This window comes from Conger conger, chromosome 3, assembly GCF_963514075.1.
Source record: "Conger conger chromosome 3, fConCon1.1, whole genome shotgun sequence".
NCBI classification, from domain to species: Eukaryota; Metazoa; Chordata; class Actinopteri; order Anguilliformes; family Congridae; genus Conger; species Conger conger.
Window position 1 is genome coordinate 35,231,368 of NC_083762.1, and position 21,314 is coordinate 35,252,681.

Below are 21,314 nucleotides of genomic sequence, written 5' to 3' on the forward strand. Positions count from 1 at the left end.
CTCATTTGTTTTGAAATTTTTAGATAACTTTAGATAGAGATAAATCGAAATGGTAACTGATCAAGGGCCTATATCACAAAGCACACTAAGTAGGGTAGCCTGCTAACTTTGTGCTTTGTCTGGAGTTTCTGGTATTACGAGGAAAGTTTCTCTCTTTTGATCGGACTGTGTCACCGTGGGGGCTTATGCTGCAGAGCTGAACTGCTCCCAAGCAGTTTTCGTTCGGGTTATGTTCAATTCCATTTTAAGAATCCACCCTTTGACCAAACAGCTCACTGGAAAAATGCCACGTGTTGTACTACCAGAGGTTCCAGTTTATGGTAGCATGAATGATCCCATAATAATTTTAATTAAAATGCAAATCGGAATTCGTGTTCATTTGATGTGACAAAAATCATATATTCAAATTCAAAAGCTCAGTTTGCATTTTCATTTTCAAGTTAATGCAGACCTATGCACTTTATCTGACCATTTTAACATTTAAATGGATTATCTGGATTATCTGCCCTGTCATAATTAAAATGTAAGTGGAAACCATCAATGTAAGTGGAACCTTCCATGGTACAAGGCCAACATAAATTAAAATCAAATTAAGTTAAATGAAAATGGCAATTGCATAGCCTAATATTTTTAAATATTAGTATGGCATACTACTGGATTAGTATTCCATACCCATTCACGTCGGTGCACAACTTGTAAAACAGGTTTACAGATAGCAGGTAATACAGAAGTATTTTTTTTCCGAGGATCAGTTTCATAGTCATCCAAAAAACAACTAGAGTAAGAAAGTATCTACTGAAAAAAGTACTGAAGTACCAAGTTTGTTTAGGTTATAGGATCTGATTTAATATTCAATAGAACAAGCGGTGCAATATCTACAGAACTTCATAATCACAGCCTGATAGCATGCATATATACAGCAAGATCAACATACATGCCCCTGATCTGAGTTAAAGCGGTAAGGAGCAGACATTTACATGTTTGCTTGCTCTTCTCTGAGCAGCTGGAGTCCAAAGAGAGAGAACATTGCCCCAGATTACCCTCTGACCCTGCTGGAAGGGCTGACCACCATTGCACACTACTGCCTCCTGGAGGACAAGAAGGTGAGACCTGAATGTGACATCACTCTGGATCATTCCGTTGCATGGTCTGAGGAGACCTTGAGTCCTGTGGTGCAACACTAGACTGAAATAACCAGATCGATTCACAGAATGTGCTGTAGGGTCAAGGAACCTGCTGAGGCCCATGCACAGCTGCTCAGCCCACAATGCTCAGCCCTGTCATGGCTAAGTACAGAAAGGCCTTGGCAGAAGGGAATTAGTCCAGAATTCCTCTAAAAGTATTGTCAGATCTCTTCTGATTGATGCTGCTGTCCCTGCATACCATACACATGCAACTGCGTTGCTTTGTGGCCGCCCTTATAAGGAGTGAAAGACACAGCTATCAATGAAATAGCTTACTCTGATTGCAGTGTTCATGTGGCATGTGAACCTGCCCCCACCTGGTCAAGCAGTCTTTTAGATGCAAATGGGAGGAGTAAATGGGGCATGCAGGCAAGAAACAGGTTTTGAAAATAGTCATTGAAAAAATATTTTTAAATTAAAACACTGAGACAGACCAGTCCAAAACCAGCAGATTTCTCAGAGCATCATTGGTGACAAGCAGCTCACATAGGCTCGTAAATACTGCGTAAAAAGTTTGTAATAACTGACAATGTAAGGTATCTGCATACTGCAGTGTTATAATAATCTAAGGTCTCTCTTTCTCCCTCCCTCCACTCTGTTCTCTTTTCTCCCTCTCTCCACTTCGTTCTCTTTTCTCCCATCCCTCCTCAGTCTCCCATGGCTCCTGACCCGGCTGACATTCGCAATGCGCGTAACGCCATCATCGAGGAGCTGCCACGTGCAGTCAATACCATGGCGCTGCTGTGGGGTGTTGTCCGAAGGGAGGAGACACAGAAGAAGACCTTGGACTCCACCCCTGGTGGTTGCAGAAACACCTCAACCTCTGTCTACTTCAGGAGCAGCAAGGTGACTGCAGTTTAGACAAGTCAAACACCTCTACCTCTGTCTGCTTCAGGAGCAGCAAGGTGACTGCAGTTGTGGAAGGAAGGGAAGGAGAGAGATGAGGGAGGGAGAGGAGGAGGGATCTACTGTAGGCAGAGCGAGAGAGGAGAAACATGGAAGGTGTGGATATTAGTGTACGTTTTAGATAGCTGCTGTCACAGTAAACTGTCCAGTGTGGCTATTCATGCAAAGGAAATGTTCATTCAATATCCAGACATTCAATTCAATACTCTAGTCACAAATTAAGTGACAAAGTTGTGTTGTGTCTGGTTTGCGAGGTCCAGAATTCAGTTGAAGGGGGGCGTTCGTTACAGTTGCACACCGAGGACCAGTTCTGCCAAAAGCTGAGTTTGGCTGACTCTCGTGAAGCGGCATAATTGGCTCGCTGCTTCAAGGGAGGGACTAGGGTACAATTGCCTATCAAATTTGGAGAAAAAGTTGAAAAAATAAAATACATTTAAATAATACAATTAAGTACATATTGTGCTACATTTTAATTAGTGTGGGAATGATTCTACGAAATCAACGTAATGTTTTTTCTCACACTTTACATACAGTGGGCTCAAAAATTATTGGCACCCCTGACAGAAAATGAACAAACAATACTCAAAAAAATTCTAAACAATATATTTATAGACAAACTCAAAATACCAACATGTGATAAATACTGTGCTATATTAATGTTTCAATGGAACCAACAAAAATCATTTACTGATTTAATTAAAAATCGATTTCCTCCAAATCAATGTTTCACAATTATTTGCACCCTTAAAGATTATTGTAAATAACACCTACCAAAATTAAACCAGGTATTAAATTCCACTTATTTAAGTTTATCTATGTGTTAAGGAACTGTATTGAGTAATTACATCACTTCCTGTTTCACTAGGGTATAAAAATGAGGTAACACACATGCAATATCCCTTTGTCATCCAACACCATAAAGAAAACAAAATAATTGGCAGTTCAAAAGAGGCAGATGGTCATAGACCTTCATAAACGTGGTAATTGTTACAAGAAAATTCACAAACGATTGAATATACCACTGAGCACTGTCAGAGCAATTATAAAAAAGTTTAAAAGATATGGAACTGTTGAAAAACTCATGGGTAGAGGACGCAACTGCATCTTGCCCCCCAGGATACTGAGGAGAATGGTAAGAGAAGCAACAAAATCCCCAAGGATCACAGTGAAAGAATTGCAGGCCTTGGTGGCATCTTGGGGTCACCAGGTTTCAAAAAGCACCATCAGACGCCACCTCCATAACCACAACCTCATTGGAAGGGTTGCCAGAAGAAAGCCTTTTCTGACCACAAGACACAGAAGAAAGCGCTTGGAGTTTGCCAAACGTAATTTACATTATGACTGGAACAAGGTTCTCTGGTCAGATGAGACCAAAATTGAACGTTTTGGTCAGATACAGCATCGGTATGTTTGGCGTAGGAACAGAGATGCATACAAGGAGAAGCACCTCATACCCACAGTGAAATATGGTGGTGGGTCAGTCATGTTTTGGGGCTGTTTTAATTCCAGAGGTCCAGGGGCGCTGGTTAGGATTGATGGCATAATGAATTCCAGCAAGTATCAGGCAATTTTGGCTGAAAATCTGGTTCCCTCTGCCATAAGTCTGGGACTTGGTCGTAGGTGGACTTTCCAACAAGACAATGACCCAAAACACACCTCAAGATTCACACAGAAATGGTTCCGTGACAACAAAATCAACATTCTGCAATGGCCATCTCAGTCACCAGACCTCAATCCAATCGAAAACCTGTGGCCTGAGTTGAAGAGGTCAGTTGATAAGCACAAACCCAAGAACGTGAAGGATCTTGAAAGGATATGCAAAGAGGAATGGTCCAAAATCCCTCCAAATGTGTTCCTTAATCTTGTCAAAAATTACAGGAAGAGACTCCATGCTGTTATCCTTGCCAGAGGTGGTTGCACTAAGTACTAGGTGAAGGGTGCCAATAATTCTGAAACCTTGATTTTGTTGAAATGTATTTTTTATTAAATGATTGTTATGATTTTGGTTGTTTCCATTGAAACATTAATAAAGTACAGTATTTGGCACATGTTGGTGTATTACCTTTCTCTATAATTATATTATTCTTTTTTTTAAGCCTTGTTTGTGCATTGCCGGTGAGCGGTGCCAATAATTCTTGAGCCCACTGTATATTTGAAGAAGCATTTTTTTCTTATTCTGAGAGTTCTTTGTCTTTCCTTGTGGTAATGGATGACACATGGATTTTATATTTTTACACCGTTGCCTTAGATTTAGATTGGCTTAACAAATCACTTGTACATCCTTTTTAATCAAAGCTGAATTTTCACCAAAAAATAGAATTTTCTGAGATTATGACTGTTGCTAATTATGCCAACTATTGGGGAAGTTATAATTAATGACATATTTTGTGTTGCAGATATTGAGACAGAAGATTCTGGACTTCCTGAACCCCCTCACTGCACAGTTTGGGGTACAGTTCATGGCTTCGGTGGGGGCTGTCTGGAACAGCCGGAAAAGTAGGAAAACAAGCAAAAACAAGGTGTGAGAAGTCTGACTGAAAAATAACTGTAAAACGTTTGATTTTACATTACATTACTGGAATTTGGCAGACGCTCTTATCCAGAGCGACGAACAGTTGATTAGACTAAGCAGGGCACAATCCTCCCCTGGAGCAATGTAGGGTTAAGGGCCTTGCTCAAGGGCCCAACGGCTGTGCGGAACTTATTGTGGCTACACCGGGATTAGAAACACCGACCTTGCGTGTCCCGGTCATTTACCTTAACCACTATGATACAGGTTTCTTTAGTGGACAGAAAGATTAAGTCTGAAGGTATCGTGATCACAGACTTTCAGACAGATATGCAGAGACCGAGGGGAAGCCATTTAACCTCCTTCACCTGTAGCTGTTGGACTGAGCACAGACTTAACTTGAAAAGGTGAAGCTAGAGGGAAATGGCCTAAGGTTGGTCGCTGGTGTCACTCTAGAATGTCACAGCTTACTGGTGGTTGGGCGCTCTGTTGTGTGTGCAGATTTTGCCAGTGGCCAGTGAGTCGCATCAGACGATTGTGGAGCTGGTAAAGTCTCTGACCTCGCTGCGCACTGACTCCATCCTGCAGCTTGTCAAAGAGGTGGTGAAAAAGCCACACCAGATAAAAGGAGACCAGGTACACCCCCACTCATGTGGAGATGATGGAAACACACTAACAAACACTCACACACACAATCACATCTCGGCACAGGGAAGTGAGAATCTGTTATGGCACAGTTCAAAGGCTCCTCACGTAACAAACATGTAAAATAGATTTATTTTATAGAATACCTGTTGGATTGACCATTATCAAAATGTACAACTCATATCCATAATTAAAATAATTGGATTAAAAGTATGCAACATCTAATCTAAATATCAAGGTTTAATTACCTTAAACAATGAATGCTAGACATAGACAACACACATGCGCACCCACATATGCAAGCACATACACACATATGCACATATGCAGTACACACAGACATACACACAGACACACACAAGCACACATAGACAACACAAGGCACAAAGACACACCCACGACATATGCACATGTACAGTACACACAGACACACACAAGCTCTCACACACACATTATGTATATGTTTGTAGGCTACATGAAACAAACAAGCAAGTTACTCAAGTAACATCAATAACTTGTGGTGCAAATACATCTATCATTCAGCCCTATTTAAAAACCATGCTGGAAATGTGTTGCTATTTAAAGAAACTGATCTTCTGTCAGTGGCCTGCTTATGAGTTTTATGTGTGATATATCACATATCCTGACCTTTGCCTGAGGTTTTGATTGACATGGGACACATTGTACATGGGAAATTTATTTTATAAAATTGTCAACATCAAGTTGCTGAAGTGAACTGAAGTTGCTAGTAAATATCAATCAGTTGTACTCAGTTGTACACAGACTGAGGTGGATTGGGGTGATTTTCCTCAGTTAACCTGGTTTAACAACCCTGCTCCCCCTTGCAGAAATCCACCCTGGTTGACATTCCCATGCTCCAGTTCAGCTATGCCTTCATCCAAGGGTGAGATGCCGCCACATGCAGTGATGTGTTTTCTAATGACTCATCCAGAGTGCCTTACCCACCCTTTGTCCACTGCAACTGACAGAAGTACCGCAGTGCAAAAGGGTTATTAAAAGTATTGGTAACTGCAGAAAAGGCTCAACAATGTTTACAATGCATTATTTGTAATACAAGTGGATGTGTTGTTAATGGTGGGGGGGGGAGGTAAATAAAAACCACAACAGTACCAGACACAAATTAACCAAATACAGTCATCATCAGGCCTTTTATTAAGCTCAATGATGAGGTTGTGGCTGCAGCCACAGTGATTACAATGAATCACAGCTATACCTATGAGTAAGGCCGGTGCTGCCACCTGGTGGACAGCACCCTACCACCCTTCCGGGCACCAGAGCGTGCACAGATGTACAGTTTCATACATGTCTAGTTTGTAATAGTTTGTCCTCTCTTTCCCAGCTTGTCTGTACAGAGCCTCCAGGAGAACATCACTCCTGTTCTCAATCTGCTGAAGGAATCCGTGCAGCTGAACCTGGCCCCGCCCGGACACTTCCTGCTCCTGGGGTGAGCGATTACTGCTGTCGGTCTAATACCGACTTAATGGAGAGAGTCAAAATCCATAGTGCATGCTCTGCTAGTATGTGTGGTTATACTTGTACCTAGAAAATTCTAACGAGGGCGAAAGTCTATACCATACCTTCCTCTGCAATGGAACAGCACCCACAGCGCATTATAAATGAAAGCTTTCTATCCAGACCTTCTACTAGAGTCTAAATCTGTAGTACTTCATCAATTATTACTGTCTGTCTGCTGCTTCTAATGGAGTGTCATCATCTGTACCACTTTATTGTTTATTAAAATAGTTTGGGAAACAATGATAAAAGAACAGACTTTTTTTTGTCTTGCTGCAGTATGTTTGAAAAAGTGAATGTTTTCTGAGTGTTGCCTTTTGTTTATTCTCCATCAGGATCCTCAATGATTTTGTGAATAGAGTTCCAAATCTGGACAACAAGAGAGACACAAAAGACATTCAGGTAGGATGAACTCACTCAGTGCCATGCAATTCTAGAACTCAATGTCCCTAGAGTGCCAAGCCAATATGGCTCCCCAACATTCTAAATGCTCACGGTTTCTGACTGTGCAGACTTGCAATAAAACATATTTTAAAGCCCTTTTTATGATTTCTAACTTTAGATTAGAGTACTTTCTTTTTGCAAGACTTACACCTGCAACAGGTCACTGAAAATTACTTTAAATAATATTATTGTCTAACTGATGCAAGATAAAGACTTAAACCTAAGATTAAATATTTGTTAAAACATTTATTTTCAGGGACAGGGATATAAATGACCATGATAAATCTCCCAGATAAAATATACAAAAATAGATACATTTCCAAACATAGAAAGAATATAGTAATGTATACTCTAAATAGATGACATGAATAAATAATCACAACAGTAACAAGAAATAGGCTATGATTTAAATCATAGGCTACATAGGAGCCAAATGATTAACCCCTATCCCTGCCCCAAGAGCCAAACTCCCCCTCCCCCTCCACCTTCTGCGGTCAGCCTTCCGTGTTAACAATTCGCTTCATCCGACAATTATGCAAAAACATGCGTCATGTCACGAGGGAAATGGCTTTACAAACAGCACAAAAATAGCAATTAGACCCTAAAATATGCTTACTTCTGCCAAAATTACAATGATCTTACTTGGATCCGCATTGAATACAAATCAAAAGCTCCAGGGTAATATGAAGAGCTAAAAAACACATTAAATATGCCTGAGGGCCTTTAAGCATCGAGGAGTATTACACAAGGAGCCTTGTTCATGTTTGTTGAAGGTGGCTGACTATAATGAATTCCAACCTCAGCCATTGGCTTATACCCTTTTCCAGCTGAAAATACAACCATGGTCTATTATTTCATGCAGCTCAATTTTTTTATTTTTTTATTTTCAATGCAAAGCCCACTTTCATAGAGAGCATTCATTAGGGCTCTAAACATGGAAAACAAACGGAGAATTGTGTTTAACACTGGAGGATTTTGGATACAAGCCTCCTTTTTAGTTTAAAAAAAATATTGTGTCCCTACAGCACGTCAAGACAACACTGTGAAGGTCCTGTCAATGCATTGCCTTCTTTTAGAGATGCAATGAAGGAATAGCTCTTGGTGATTGACGGGCCCTGTGGTTTGTACTGGCACTGGTACCAGTGGGAGGTAGATTTAGGTTCCAGTGTGTGACAGGTGCATGGTGGGACATTGGGTGCTTGTCTCTGTGGCTGGCTACAGGAGGTGACACAGCGGGTGCTGGAGATGGTGGGTGGAGTGGCAGGCTCCTCCCTGGAGCAGACCAGCTGGCTCAGCCGGAGCCTGGAGGTCAAGCCTCAGCCACAAGTGTGTCTGGAACAGGACGACCCGGAGGACACCGACCTCTGCGGTAACTATGGAGACCCACTGTAGCCCAGACTCTGAAGCCCAGTCTCCTTCAAGCAGCCAGCACGAGACAAAACGGTTTTTAGAACGTCTTTAGAAGAACATTTCATCGGTGTGAACTGTCCAGTTTCAGTACGTCGGCTCTTGGTGGCTGCCGTTTCGAAAACTGAGCATGTGAAGTCTTAAGCCCGGAGTTTTAGGACAATAGTGATTTAACATTACAGTTAACTCGGGTCATCATGGAAACAGTCATTTATTTGTTTACTCGGCATTTTGGTGTGGACTGCCTAGTTTTCACAATTAAACACGGACGTTCCGAGATTTCTGTAGTCTTGTCTCATCTCAGCTGTTTGGTGGAGACTGGGCTTTTGGCAGCCCAATCGTGAGCCCAGTGCCCCATTAGGGTTAGGGAACTGAGGTTGAAGGTTGCAGGTTAAAATCCCAGGCAGTGGCACTGCCGTTGCACAGTAAATGGAATGTCCTCAGTAAAATGTCCAGCCTCTGGATAAGGACAGCTGCTACTCCCATAAATAAGGCAGATATTCAACACTGCAGCACACATGGTGTCTTTTTGTCTCCTCCTTTGTAGACACTGATGCTCAGGCCAGCGCCATGGTCTCCTCCTCTGTCCCATCTGTCTACAGTGTTCAGGCTCTCACCCTGCTGGCTGAGGTAAAAACAGCTCCACACACTCTGTTCACACACTTCAGCCTTCATCACATGATTTGATATTAAGTAAGGTGTTGACTACACGAGAAGAATCAAGAAAAATGCCTGCTGTTGAAAATTCACATTATCCATCCAGGAAGAGCAGAGACTGAGAGATTCAGGATATGATGTCCTTCCATGTTTACATCTGCCTGCATCACACCAAGCTGTAATGTGATTGGAAGCACTCCAAAATGTCCACGTCAAATGTTGCTGCCAAGTTGGGTGTCAATTAATTTGTTTTGTGGCCGTGTTGAGCATTTTGACACTGATCTTGGGTAAGCAGATTTTCCTGTTGGTGGCTTCAGGTCTTCTTTCCGCATCTGCAGAACTGCAGTAGATACCTGCTGTATTGGGGAGAGTATATAGGTAGAGCATGCAGCTATGTACAATGAACTAAATGTTTATTTTTAGTGTTAAAAAAAAAAAAAAAATGGATGGGGCTCAGGTACCCAAGATGGGTCACCTGCTCAGTCAGTCGAACAACACTGAAGGAACAGTAGAGTAGTGGCCTGGGATGTTTCAGATTTGTGGGTTATATGTTGGGTTTGCTGCTTTGTTTGAACAATGCCTCTTTGACAAAAAGGCCTGCTTAGAAATTAATGGTTTGTGAAATATATGCAATCCAAGTTGACTTTGAAGAAGGCATTGCTATGGAAAGACTGCCATGGATGTGTGATATATCCATATGTGATATTGCTGCATTGAAATAATGATGTGTGTGTTCATTTGTGTGCATGGGTTTGTGTGCGTGTAGTCCGTATGTGCGGTCCGTATGTGCTGAGGTGCCATCGCTGTGTGTGCTGAAATTGTATTGTTTGTATGTGTGTAAATGTTATTTTGTGTGTGTGAGTGTGTGTGAGATAGTGAACGCAGATGTGTGTGTAAATGTTATTTTGTGTGTGTGTGTGAGATAGTGAACACAGATGTGTGTGTAAATGTTATTTTGTGTGTGTTCAGAAATATCTGTGTGTGTGTGCTGAAATTGTACTGTTTGTGTGTATATAAATATTATTTTTGTGTGCGTATGTGTGAGAGTGAGCACAGATGTGTGTAAATCTTATTGTGTGTGTGTGTGTGTGTGTGTGTGCTGAAATTGTATTGTTTGTGTGTGTGTGTGTGTGTGTGTGTGTGTGTGTGTGTATCTATGTGTGAGAGTGAGCACAGATGTGTGTGTAAATCCTGATAGGCTCTTGCTCTGCATTAGGTGCTGGCTCCTCTCCTGGACATGGTGTACCGCAGCGATGAGAAGGAGAAAGCTGTTCCACTCATATCCCGCCTCATGTACTATGTCTTTCCCTACCTGAAAAACCACAGGTAACCACAGAGACAGGCCAAGCCCTGCTTACAGTACAAGCGCACACACACACACACAGTCCATCCTGATTTCAGTGCTGCATTTTATTCTTTCTTTTTCTCTTAAGTTTATTTAGAAAATAAAGAAAGCAAATGGCATACAGTATGTACTGTTCCATAATGTATCCATAATCAATTGCATAATGAGTTGAAAATGCTGTCCTGTGATTTTGGATGTGCAGCGCCTACAACACGCCCAGCTTCTGCGCTGGGGCGCAGCTCTTGAGTAGCCTCAGTGGTTATGCCTACACCAAGAGAGCCTGGAAGAAGGAGGCCTTTGACCTCTACATGGACCCGCTGTTCTTCCACATGGACCCTGCATGCGCTACTCAGTAAGCCTAACAAGGGGCAGGTCTTCTCATTTCCCCCATTTATTTATTATTTATATAAATAATGAAGGTAATAATTCATTGTAATTACTGATTTGAAATATTTCAATATAATTGTAATTTCATTGCCCTTACAAGTATGATAGGTTACTAAATTATTATAAATGATAAAATAGTATTATTATTATTAATATAATAGTGTACATACTGTTATTTGTATTATTTTATTTTCGTTGTTAGCGCTATCTTTTTGATTAACTTATTGTAATTGTGGTTCATGTAATGTTGCTAGTAGGTCTGTAGCAGTGCTCCATAGACTTTATTCCCAAAGTGTCCAGCTTATTTCTGCCTTTGAACAGCTAGTTGTTCACTCCACCCCACTGCACTACGATGGGCTGTCACTCACCGCCCTCTCCTTCCTCCTCCTCTCTCAGCTGGGCCTCCATCATCGACCACCTGCTGACCCACGAGAAAACCATGTTTAAGGACCTGATGAGTGAGTGTTTTATTATTATTACTGTTTTTTAGTAGTAGTAGCAATATTATTTAATTAATTTATGTAGCTTTATCTTTATCTAAGTTTGCCAGTTAAAACATTAATGGCATGTTGAGTAATGTATTGTACATAGTTTAGATTCAAGAATTCTATTAAATTCTGGAGCTGTAGTCATTGTTTGAGTTGAGTACCCTTCTTTCAATAATCGCCTTTGAGATCTATATGATGTTCTCTGTGAAGTAATAACTATTTTATGTGTTGATAATGTTTCATGGAAGGAGGGTGCCATCTGTAGCGTGTCATCTGTCCATCCCTGTGTTTCTGTCAGGCATGCAGAGCAGTGCGCTGAAGGTCTTCCCAAACTGTGAGCAGAAAGCTATGCTGCTGAAGCGCCAGGCCTTTGCCATGTTTAGTGGAGAACTAGACCAGTATCACCTCTACCTGCCACTTATCCAAGGTAATGACCCGGAAAGCTCAGCTAAATAGGGCCGATGTCGGCGCAATGTCTGTGGGAGGGAGTTGTGCAGTACTAAGATTTAGCGGCGACCTCACTTGCCACGGAATTTGACATGGGATTTGTGTCAAAATCATCAAAGACTAAGGGGTTAACCACATATGAATTGTTTAATTACAAATCTAAAAGTGTGGAGTTCAGACCCAAAAGAGAAACGTCTTTGTCCCAAACATTATGGAGCTCACTGTAGCTCATTTATTCCATGCATCTCACCAGTACTATTTTCATATTACATACCTGGTTGTTTTCATTGATACCGTACCTATCGTATCTTAATCTACACAACTCATAAATCCCACACAAGCTCTCAGTCACCTGGTCACCCAGTTCAAAAGGATGGCACATGACCAGAACTGACACTTTGCCCCCTGCTTTTCCTTGGTCCTCTACTGTTCCTGGAGCTGGAAAGCAAGTGCAAACAGAGATGTCAACCAAAAACAAATTGTTCATGCCAAACATACCATTGTGCATCAGTGTGATATATGGTTACATACTAAACAAGAGCAGAAAGAAAAAAAATTTATATGAAGGAATATCAGTTACCTAAATACGTTGCCTACATTGGAATTAATCAGGTTTTACTTAAACATTCTGATAATTCAATCACAAAGGCCAGTTTCTTAAACCATCTCACCACATATCTAACAATGTAAATGTGAGTCCTCCTCTCTCCCAAACGCAAATTCTTAACTATGAGGCCTTAAGTGTAGAACAAGGTATCACCAAAGAAAAATGGGTTAAACAGAGGGGAGCTGCTTGCTGGCATACCATGCTGTGCCTCTACCAGTGCAGACCCATGGAGAAAGGGCATAAATGAACATGACTTCACTCAGGATGAGAGGGATTCCGTTATGAATACAACTGGATATAGTCTAAATGGATTAAATAGAGGGGATGCTGGCTGACTCCTCCAGTTAAGGTACTGGTTCTAGTGTATTGATGGGTCCCGTGGTCAGGGATTGAATCCGAACTGTCTCTTGTTTGACCTTGAAGCCTATTTTTTGGCTCTGTGAAGTGTAGGAAACTTTAGGTAACAGGACTTTAACTGAAGTATAGCTTGTCTTTTTGCTACTCCCTATCTTTATCATGGCTGGTCTTTTCTTAGGAAGTGCTCTGCACCTGTGGTGGTGTTTTGTTCCCTGTGCATGAACACCTGCTTGATTTGTCAGTCTGGCCTTCAACCCTGCATTCTGTTTATCACTCACTGTGATATAATTATCATTCACTGTTGTCTTATACCATAAGCCTGTCTCAGCTCTCTTTCCTGCAGTAACTGTCAGCTCCTTCATACAACTTTCTTTCCCATTGTTCTGACAGTTTCTCTAACTTAAAGAAAGCACAATAGTTTCTTCTTCAAATGTCAATATACGACTTGGCTCAGAGTATGATATCTGAGAACTAAATTTTTGAATCCTTTATTTGAGCTGGGTTTAACCCACTCAGCATGAGTTGCCATGCTCATGGTTCGCTGTTTAACGGTTCATTATTTAATACTGTTTTCCTAATGCCTCCGCCCAGAGCGTCTGACGGAGAACCTACGCATGGGGCAGACCCCTTCGGTGATGGCCCAGATGTTTCTCACTTTTCGGGTGCTGCTTTTGAGGATCTCCCCCCACCACCTCACCTCCCTGTGGCCCATCATGGTCACTGAGCTGGTGAGGCCATCCCAGGACACGTCCTTTCTCCGGTTCTGCTTATACAAAATTGTGATAAAAAAGAACAGTGCCGTGAAACTCACATGAAACTCCTTTGCAAACTTAAGCGACAGTTTAGTTCAGTAACTCCCAAAATTGAGTCCCACTCCAATTAAAGAGGCCAGGGGGACAAAGGTTAGTTAGTTGCCGTGTGTTCATTGGGCAGCTGCACTGTCGGTCACAATGTCTGCTTTAGTTTGAAAACTGTCAATTTCATTCCTTCTTGTGCTCTGGATATATGCCATATCATATTTTAATCATAAATCTAATGGAAATCTATATTATAATTATGTATATGGACATCATGTACCTGTACATGCAAAATCAGACCCATTATCCGCTACCGAATTTCACTGCAGGTATGACATTCTTTTCAACATAATTATCCTAATATGGTCAATGCAATCATGAACTCCAGCAAATACCAATACATTTTATCCAAAAACATGATATCTGACCACAAAAAGCTTGAACCTAGCTACAAATGGACATTTAATTCAGCTAGTGACCCCAAGCATACCTCAAAAAACAGGAATGGCAGTAAATCCCCAGATATAATTGTTTTGAAAATCTGTGGAAAGATCTCAAACATGCAGGGCATGCTAGGAAGCCTGCAAATATTTCTGAGTGAGAAAGGTTCTGCAAGGAAGTATGGCAGGCAAATTCCAGAAGCAAGAATAGAAAAGTTGCTACAAGAAATGTTTGAAATAGACCTGCCAACTGAGATTGCTCTGTACTGAATGACAGGGAGCCAAAAACCTTTGCATACAAACATGTATTGGTGTATTGTGGGATGATTATATTTGTTTCCTTTGTATGTTATTAGATCCGTGTGTTTGTCAGATTGGAAAAGGTTTTGCTGGAAGACAAAGAGGTCCCAAAGTGAGTTTACCACCACTGCCAGTGTAATGTATATCTATTAATTGACTTAAATTGCTTATAATTGTCTGTGTCTGTCCTGTCCTAGGGCCAGATTTACTAAGCCTTTTGCAACTAGTTTCAGTCACAGATGACACATTCTGTCCAAGAAACATTATCTCTCCCAGAAACATGCTCAATCACTCTTTCCTTCCTTCCCTAGGACCCTCAGTAAGGGGGGAGGGGCACGAGTGGGCCAGCGGAGGAATGTGGTGGTGTTCTCTCAGAAGGAACTGGACATGTACTTGTCGGCCTGCAAATTCCTGGACACGGCCCTGTCCTTCCCGCCAGAAAGGATGCCCCTGTTCCAGATGTGAGTGCTTGAACGTAGCTCTGGCCCCCACATCCACAGACACCAGCTCTCTCTGCCCCCATATCCACAGACAGCAGTTGCTCTGGCACCCACATCCACAGACACCAGCTCTCTCTGGCCCCCACATCCACAGACACCAGCTGCTCTGGCCCCCACATCCACAGACACCAGCTCTCTCTGGCCCCCACATCCACAGACACCAGCTAGGTCTGCACAGGTCTATGTTTATTAAGCGACATTACCAAACAAGTTACTATTTCAGTATTTTAGTTCAGAAACAACACAATTCAGTTTATTTATGTATTGTCAGTGTATTGTATGCTAGCTATCCACTTAGGCTATCAAGTCTTTGGCATGCATTTTGAACTCATTATCAAGTCTTTTTCTGCAAAAAGTGAAAATTATAATTACCATCACATGTAATTACCATCACATAACTGGTAGGTTACCAAGTGATCTCTTTTCAATGAAGGTTAAGTGTTCAAACTGTGTTGTTTTTAAAAGGGAATATTGATTATCCTTTAATAAAAATATGTTCATTGTTTATGTCATTACCAAAACATTTTGTCATTACCAGAACACATAGTCATATCCGTGACAATGCATTTTGGGAAAAAATGTAAGAGTAGTTGTCTGGCAGTCGGAGGGTTGCAGGTTCGATCCCGCCCTGGATGTGCTCTGGTTGAGTGTGTTGGTGCCTTGCATGGCAGCCAATCGCCATTGGTGTATGAGTGTACAATTTATGAGAAGCGTTTTCAATAAAGGCGCTCTATAAATGCCAACCATTTATCGTTTTTAAGTTTTGTGATGGTTATGACATTTTGCTGTCACTTCATAAAAGACTTCATAATATGAAAAATTATCAATACTATGCTAAGATCTTTGTTCCAGAACACTTAATAAAGCGTTTGAAGTTTAAAGAAATGTAATTTTTCTAAATTTCAAAAGTGAAAAGTTTCAAAAGTCATTAGTATTATCTGTATTACTATTAGTATTGGGCCCTAAGAGCCCAATAAGTTTTTCTAATGCAACTGAGTTTTTGTGACCCTTTCACCACACACACAGTCAGATGTTTTGTGTAGTTCATTACATCCTGTCAAATGATACGTACATCTGTGCACCATTCGCCCAATGCTGCTAGGGGCCCCGTTAATTGCTCCATACGGCTATATTGTGCACTTGGATTTGTTTGGCATAATGGTCTTGAAAGTCGCTTAGAAAGTGAAGAACTTCTTGTTTCTTCTTCAATACTATAACTGTTTCGCTGCTGGTACTTCGAATCGCGTTTCAGGAAAGAAAGAGTCGTTACTCGAAATTCTAGGGTGTAAGACAAGTTCAGCTCTTTATTCGTGGTTCCAGGTAGTGTGTTCGTTCTCCTGAGCTTTCACCAATCTTTCACAATCCTTACTGGGAATGACAGAGTTTATATCAGTATCTGAAAGGAAGTGCTTCATCCATGGTGACAAAACACTCCTTTAGATATGATAATGTCTATTGACAGGTTTCCTGGTTAGGCCAAATGGTTGTGCAGACAAACGGTTGTCGGCACCTAGACCTCAAATCAACGCCAGGAAAGGAAACGTAAATAGAGTTAGCTCAGTTGCATCTTGAAAATACCAAAATCTAACAAAAGTATCTGTCAAATAAATTAATGTAATTCTGTGTGTGTGTGCGTGTGTGTGTGTGTGTGCATGTGTGTATGTATGTGTGTGTGTGTGTGTGTGTGTGTGTGTGTGTGTGTCTGTGTCTGTGTCACTGTAGGTATCGCTGGGCATTTGTTCCTGAGGTAGATGTGGACAGCTATAGTGGGCCAGGGAATAGCATCATGGAAGGAGAGCAGGAGTGCCGGCCTCATATTGTCAGAGTGATGGAAGGGCTCCGTTACAGATTTGGGGTAAGATTGAGCATCACATTGTGCAAAATATGGCCCCCTTTGTCAACATGAAAGACAAGGAAACCATTATGAGGCTGAGAAATGAGAGTTCTGGAAAGTGGTCTATCAGAGCAATGACAAGAGCAAAGTATGGAGACCAAAGGATCCAAAGATCCAAACTGCATCCCGCCCCTAAGTATGAGTATATCTAGCTTAAAAACTGACAGCACTGCAGGAATGAATATTTGTTCATTCTGGCTTTCGCAAGCCAATTACATACAGGTACGTATATTTCACAAAAATCTGACAGCAGCAATACTTTGCATGTTTGCTCATATTATCTCTTGATAATACACTCAGTGAGCACTTTATTAGGTATTTATGAGACTTATTTTTTAGACTTAAAGTTATGATGTATGTTCATAGGTGCTCTTCTGCATACCACTGGTGTAATGTGTGATTATTTGCATTACTGTCACCTTCCTGTCAGCTTTGACCAGTCTGGCCATTCTCCTCTGACATCTCTCATTAACAAGGGGTTTTTGTCTGCAGAACTGCTGCTCACTGGATGTTTTTTCATTTTTTGCACCATTCTTTGCAAACTCTAGAGACTAATGCATGTGAAAATCCCAGGAGATCAGCAGTTTCTGAGATACTCAAACCACCCTGTCTGGTACCAACAATCATTACACGGTCAAAGTCACTTAGATCAAATTTCTCCATTCTGATGGTTGATGTGGACATTAACTGAAGCTCCTGATCTGTATCTACATGATTGTATGCATTCCACTCTGCCATACAATTGGCTGATTAGATAATCACATGAATAAGTAGGTGTAATAAAGTACAAATGTACCGAATAAAGTGCTCGGTGCATGTATATATTATTTCAGAATCTGCTCATTAAGTATCCATTTCCACAAGGCATCTGTGTATGTAGTCCAGAATTCCAGATTCCTGTCTCTCATTCCAGGAGCAGAACGGTGCCGGTGAAGGGATGAAACCTGAGCATCTGAAGTTCCCCCTTCTCACTCTGCGCTCAGTCTCCTCCATCACCCAGCTTGTGCCCTTCCTTCGGGTGCTGGGCTGCTCCTTCAGGGGCCCTGGAACTGACCCCCAGCCTGACCTCCTGCCCGTGGCCGAATATCCTGCTGCCAACAGCAATGTTGTCCTCTGGAAGTTGGAGCAGGTCATCGAGGGTGAGTTCCTGGAGTGCATGGACGGCTAACACCCAGAACATTGGAATGTTGTAAGTGACCTCAGCTCGGCAAAGTGGTGGGTTTGGCCTTGGATGAAGGATGTTGGATGAATTCATGTTCAAAAGGAAATATCAGGGGCAATGCCATCCCTGATAGTTTCATCAGGAATAATAAAATAGGGATAAGGCAGTCATGACTTCACCTTACTGTATGAAATCAGAGAATCCCATCAGTTATGGAGTATGTGGTTGACAACCAATAGGAACAAAACGGGTGGTCCAGTAGTTGTTGGATACCTTTCTGGCTATACTCCCAGGTCCCCTGTGGGTATTGCCAGGTAGCATCCAACATTTGCTATTTGCATTGTACTATTGTTTATACCAACATACTTCATGATTTGTGGAGCCCCTCTTTGTTTTCTACCAGTAATATCCCAGAACTCGAGAATTCTGGGGATCCCTGTGTTGTTTTCTTCTGTAAAACTTAATGTGACTTGTTCTGTTCATTGGTAATCTGTGCTTATATGTAATTCTGTTTTATTCAAAGTAATGTATTGTACAGCCAAACTGTAAACTCCAAACACCTCTCTCAGGGGTGACAGAATGTTTCATCGTACCTCAACTGGGGAATGCTTGTGGAGTACTCCTGTGAGATGTGAAGTATAGAATGCCTTTGTTTTCCATAAATATATATTTTTTTTGTTTATTTAAATCACTAAGTTCCAGTGAATGTAAACATGTTTTTTTTTCTTAGTTATTTTTTATTCAACAAAGTTTTTCAGAAGTTCTTTACCCCTTAAAATATCCCCCCCTACCTCTCACACCTCAGGCCATGGAACATGGTCAAGAGACAACCCAAATCAATAATCAAAACACCCAAAATCAGAACAAAAACTCAACAGCAGCCGAATGCCAGGCATCCAACTTTCTGTAATTTCTGTAATCCCATGAATCTGAGCGATCAATGTTTCCGTGTCGACAATTTAGAAAAAGCTATTTACCCAATGAGACCAGGTCAGGAAGTATAGTGGCTTCCACCTTTGTGCAATCATCTTTTTAGCTGCAGTGAGGCCAGCCAACCATACACATACAAGTTTCAAATTGTCATTTAAAATTAATACTCTGAAACGTCCGTTAACAATATTGGATAAAGTTTTGGCCACTTGGTTCCAAACTGATTTGCCATGGGGCAATTCCAAAACATATGCATGAAGGTGCTGATGGACCCCTGAGGACACAACTCACAGATCAGAGAATGAGCGAGCTTCATGTGACCACTGCCACACCTTTTAAGAATGGGCTTACCTCTGGTGGTAGACATGGGTTCCAGGGGGAATAGGCCTAACATTTTGAATAGTCAGTCTGGATGTCATCTTCAATGAGGAATACAATGTTCCAATGCAGAAATTCAATACAGAATTCTGAATGTGTATTTCATTCTGTACCAATGCAAAACAAGGTTCAGTTTTTTTTCTGTAGAATAGATTAGTTGTTATCCTTATTCTTTTGATGTTACCAGTACCAGTATTAGTGCAGTTATGTTTTTGGTAGGGTTGGGGGTAAACCACACTGGTAATGTAGACCAGAATGCATGAACAAACATGAAACTGTCTCTATAGTCTAAAAGTCTGTCAGAATTACAGTATATGACCTGGAGAGGTGGTGGAATTTAATTATACTTCCTTATTGAAAGATATCAAAATTTGGTTTGGAAGATAAAAGACTGAAAACCCTGTATGTGTGTAATATAATTCATATTCCCGATCGGCCTCAGTGGTTTTATTCCTGGATAAGTGTGCAGTACAGAACAGCCTCATATGTGACTAAAAACAGTAGACATTTACCTGCTTTGTTTTTTATTCATGGGAACAGTCAATCTTGTGTCTTGTTGGGAATACTATATGTGGTCCAAGTCTTAGTGGGGGGTTTTATTCCTTACATACATTACATGCAACAATTATGTCAATGTTTTAAGAACTTAAATTAATTGTGTGAAATTACATGATTAACTGTTATTATCATTACTAATAAAATAAACCCTGTAAATAAAATTGTCACCTGTAAAGATAGAATAAATGAATGGCACTTGAATCATATTCTGTCTCACTGTAAATTTATTCATGGTGGTTATTCGTTGTATTGTTTGACACGTAAAGGAAAAGTGTCTATGGCTTCAAGCAAACTAAGCATAATTTACTATTCAGTTAAAATGGATCGCCAAACCATTCTTCTTTTGCAACATTTTGTATTTTGCTTTTTTTCCAGGGTTTTGGAGTTTTAGAGTACTGAGTATACTATTACGATGTGTAATACAGTAATGAGGATGGTTAAAGGTTATTACTTAAAAGGCAGCACATAACAACAGGTTGACTGTATGTTTGCTTTTTTGGGTGGGTCGGAGTTGGAGTAGCTCAAATATTCTGTACTGAATTACTGAATTGGAATCAAAATAAAAAAGGGGCACACCAAAACCAGTCCAACAAGACCTATATTTAAAACATAGTATGTTTCAAGCTAAATAAATCTTCCCCAGATTGCCAAAAATATGACCATCTTAGTTCCAACCAAACCAACTGTGCACAAAAGTTTCAATGGTGCTGTGGTGGAACTATATAGTAGTAATTACATATATATTCATGAACAAAGATATTTAAATCTTGTCTCATATATTATTGTGGAAAGACCAGCATATTGTTTGAAGGCCATGAGCAGTCTGTTGTGTAGAGCTCACTTCAAGTAAATAAAGTGGCTACCAAGCTGTTATTTATTAATTCAACAACATGACTAAAGGGGAAACAAACTGCCACGTTGTCAGGGCATAGTCTGAAACATGAGATGATAGTGTGATCGTAACTACCAATAACTGGGGATTGCAGTCTGATGTAACTGGGGTATAGGGTTTAAATCTCCTTTGTAATTGGTCAAAACCTCATGACACAATACAGAGCTGTGGATGTAAATGTGAAAGTTAGTTGCTCTGCAGACTAAATCCGGTCTTTGGATTGCGGTAAAAACTGTTTGTCTACGAGTGATTTATCAGGGTCGGCTGGCCGATAGAGGGTGCTGGGGCCCCCACTCCCCTTCATTGAATAAGATTGAACAGACTTCATTGAATAATACTTTTTTAATGAGAAAGGTAAATATTATATGGTTATTGAGTAAAATGTATAATCTGCAATAAAATGTAGATTAAAAATGTTCTTCGTTGTCTAAAGTTAGAATACCGGCCTATCGCACATCATAAATACCCACCTCCAGTAGAAATAAACTTCACGGCCAATAGCTTCTGGTTATCTTGGTTGTGTCTTGTATCGCCTGCTTCAGTTTAT

At 40.9% G+C, this 21,314-nt stretch overlaps 1 protein-coding gene across 1 annotated transcript in view; it reads left to right on the forward strand.

The window, feature by feature from the left end:
• Positions 1 to 20,081, forward strand: part of LOC133124238 (protein dopey-2-like) — a 38,319-nt gene extending 18,238 nt beyond the window's left edge. Inside the window, 18 exon segments of the mRNA XM_061235250.1 lie at positions 1,004 to 1,103; positions 1,836 to 2,030; positions 4,487 to 4,609; positions 5,101 to 5,235; positions 6,093 to 6,148; positions 6,605 to 6,709; positions 7,113 to 7,179; positions 8,443 to 8,590; positions 9,176 to 9,258; positions 10,502 to 10,611; positions 10,833 to 10,982; positions 11,414 to 11,475; positions 11,804 to 11,932; positions 13,508 to 13,644; positions 14,510 to 14,565; positions 14,765 to 14,914; positions 16,676 to 16,808; positions 17,761 to 20,081. Coding sequence (XP_061091234.1) covers positions 1,004 to 1,103; positions 1,836 to 2,030; positions 4,487 to 4,609; positions 5,101 to 5,235; positions 6,093 to 6,148; positions 6,605 to 6,709; positions 7,113 to 7,179; positions 8,443 to 8,590; positions 9,176 to 9,258; positions 10,502 to 10,611; positions 10,833 to 10,982; positions 11,414 to 11,475; positions 11,804 to 11,932; positions 13,508 to 13,644; positions 14,510 to 14,565; positions 14,765 to 14,914; positions 16,676 to 16,808; positions 17,761 to 18,015 — 2,194 coding nt within the window. The 3' untranslated portion in view covers positions 18,016 to 20,081.
• Positions 20,082 to 21,314: the final 1,233 nt, after the last annotated feature.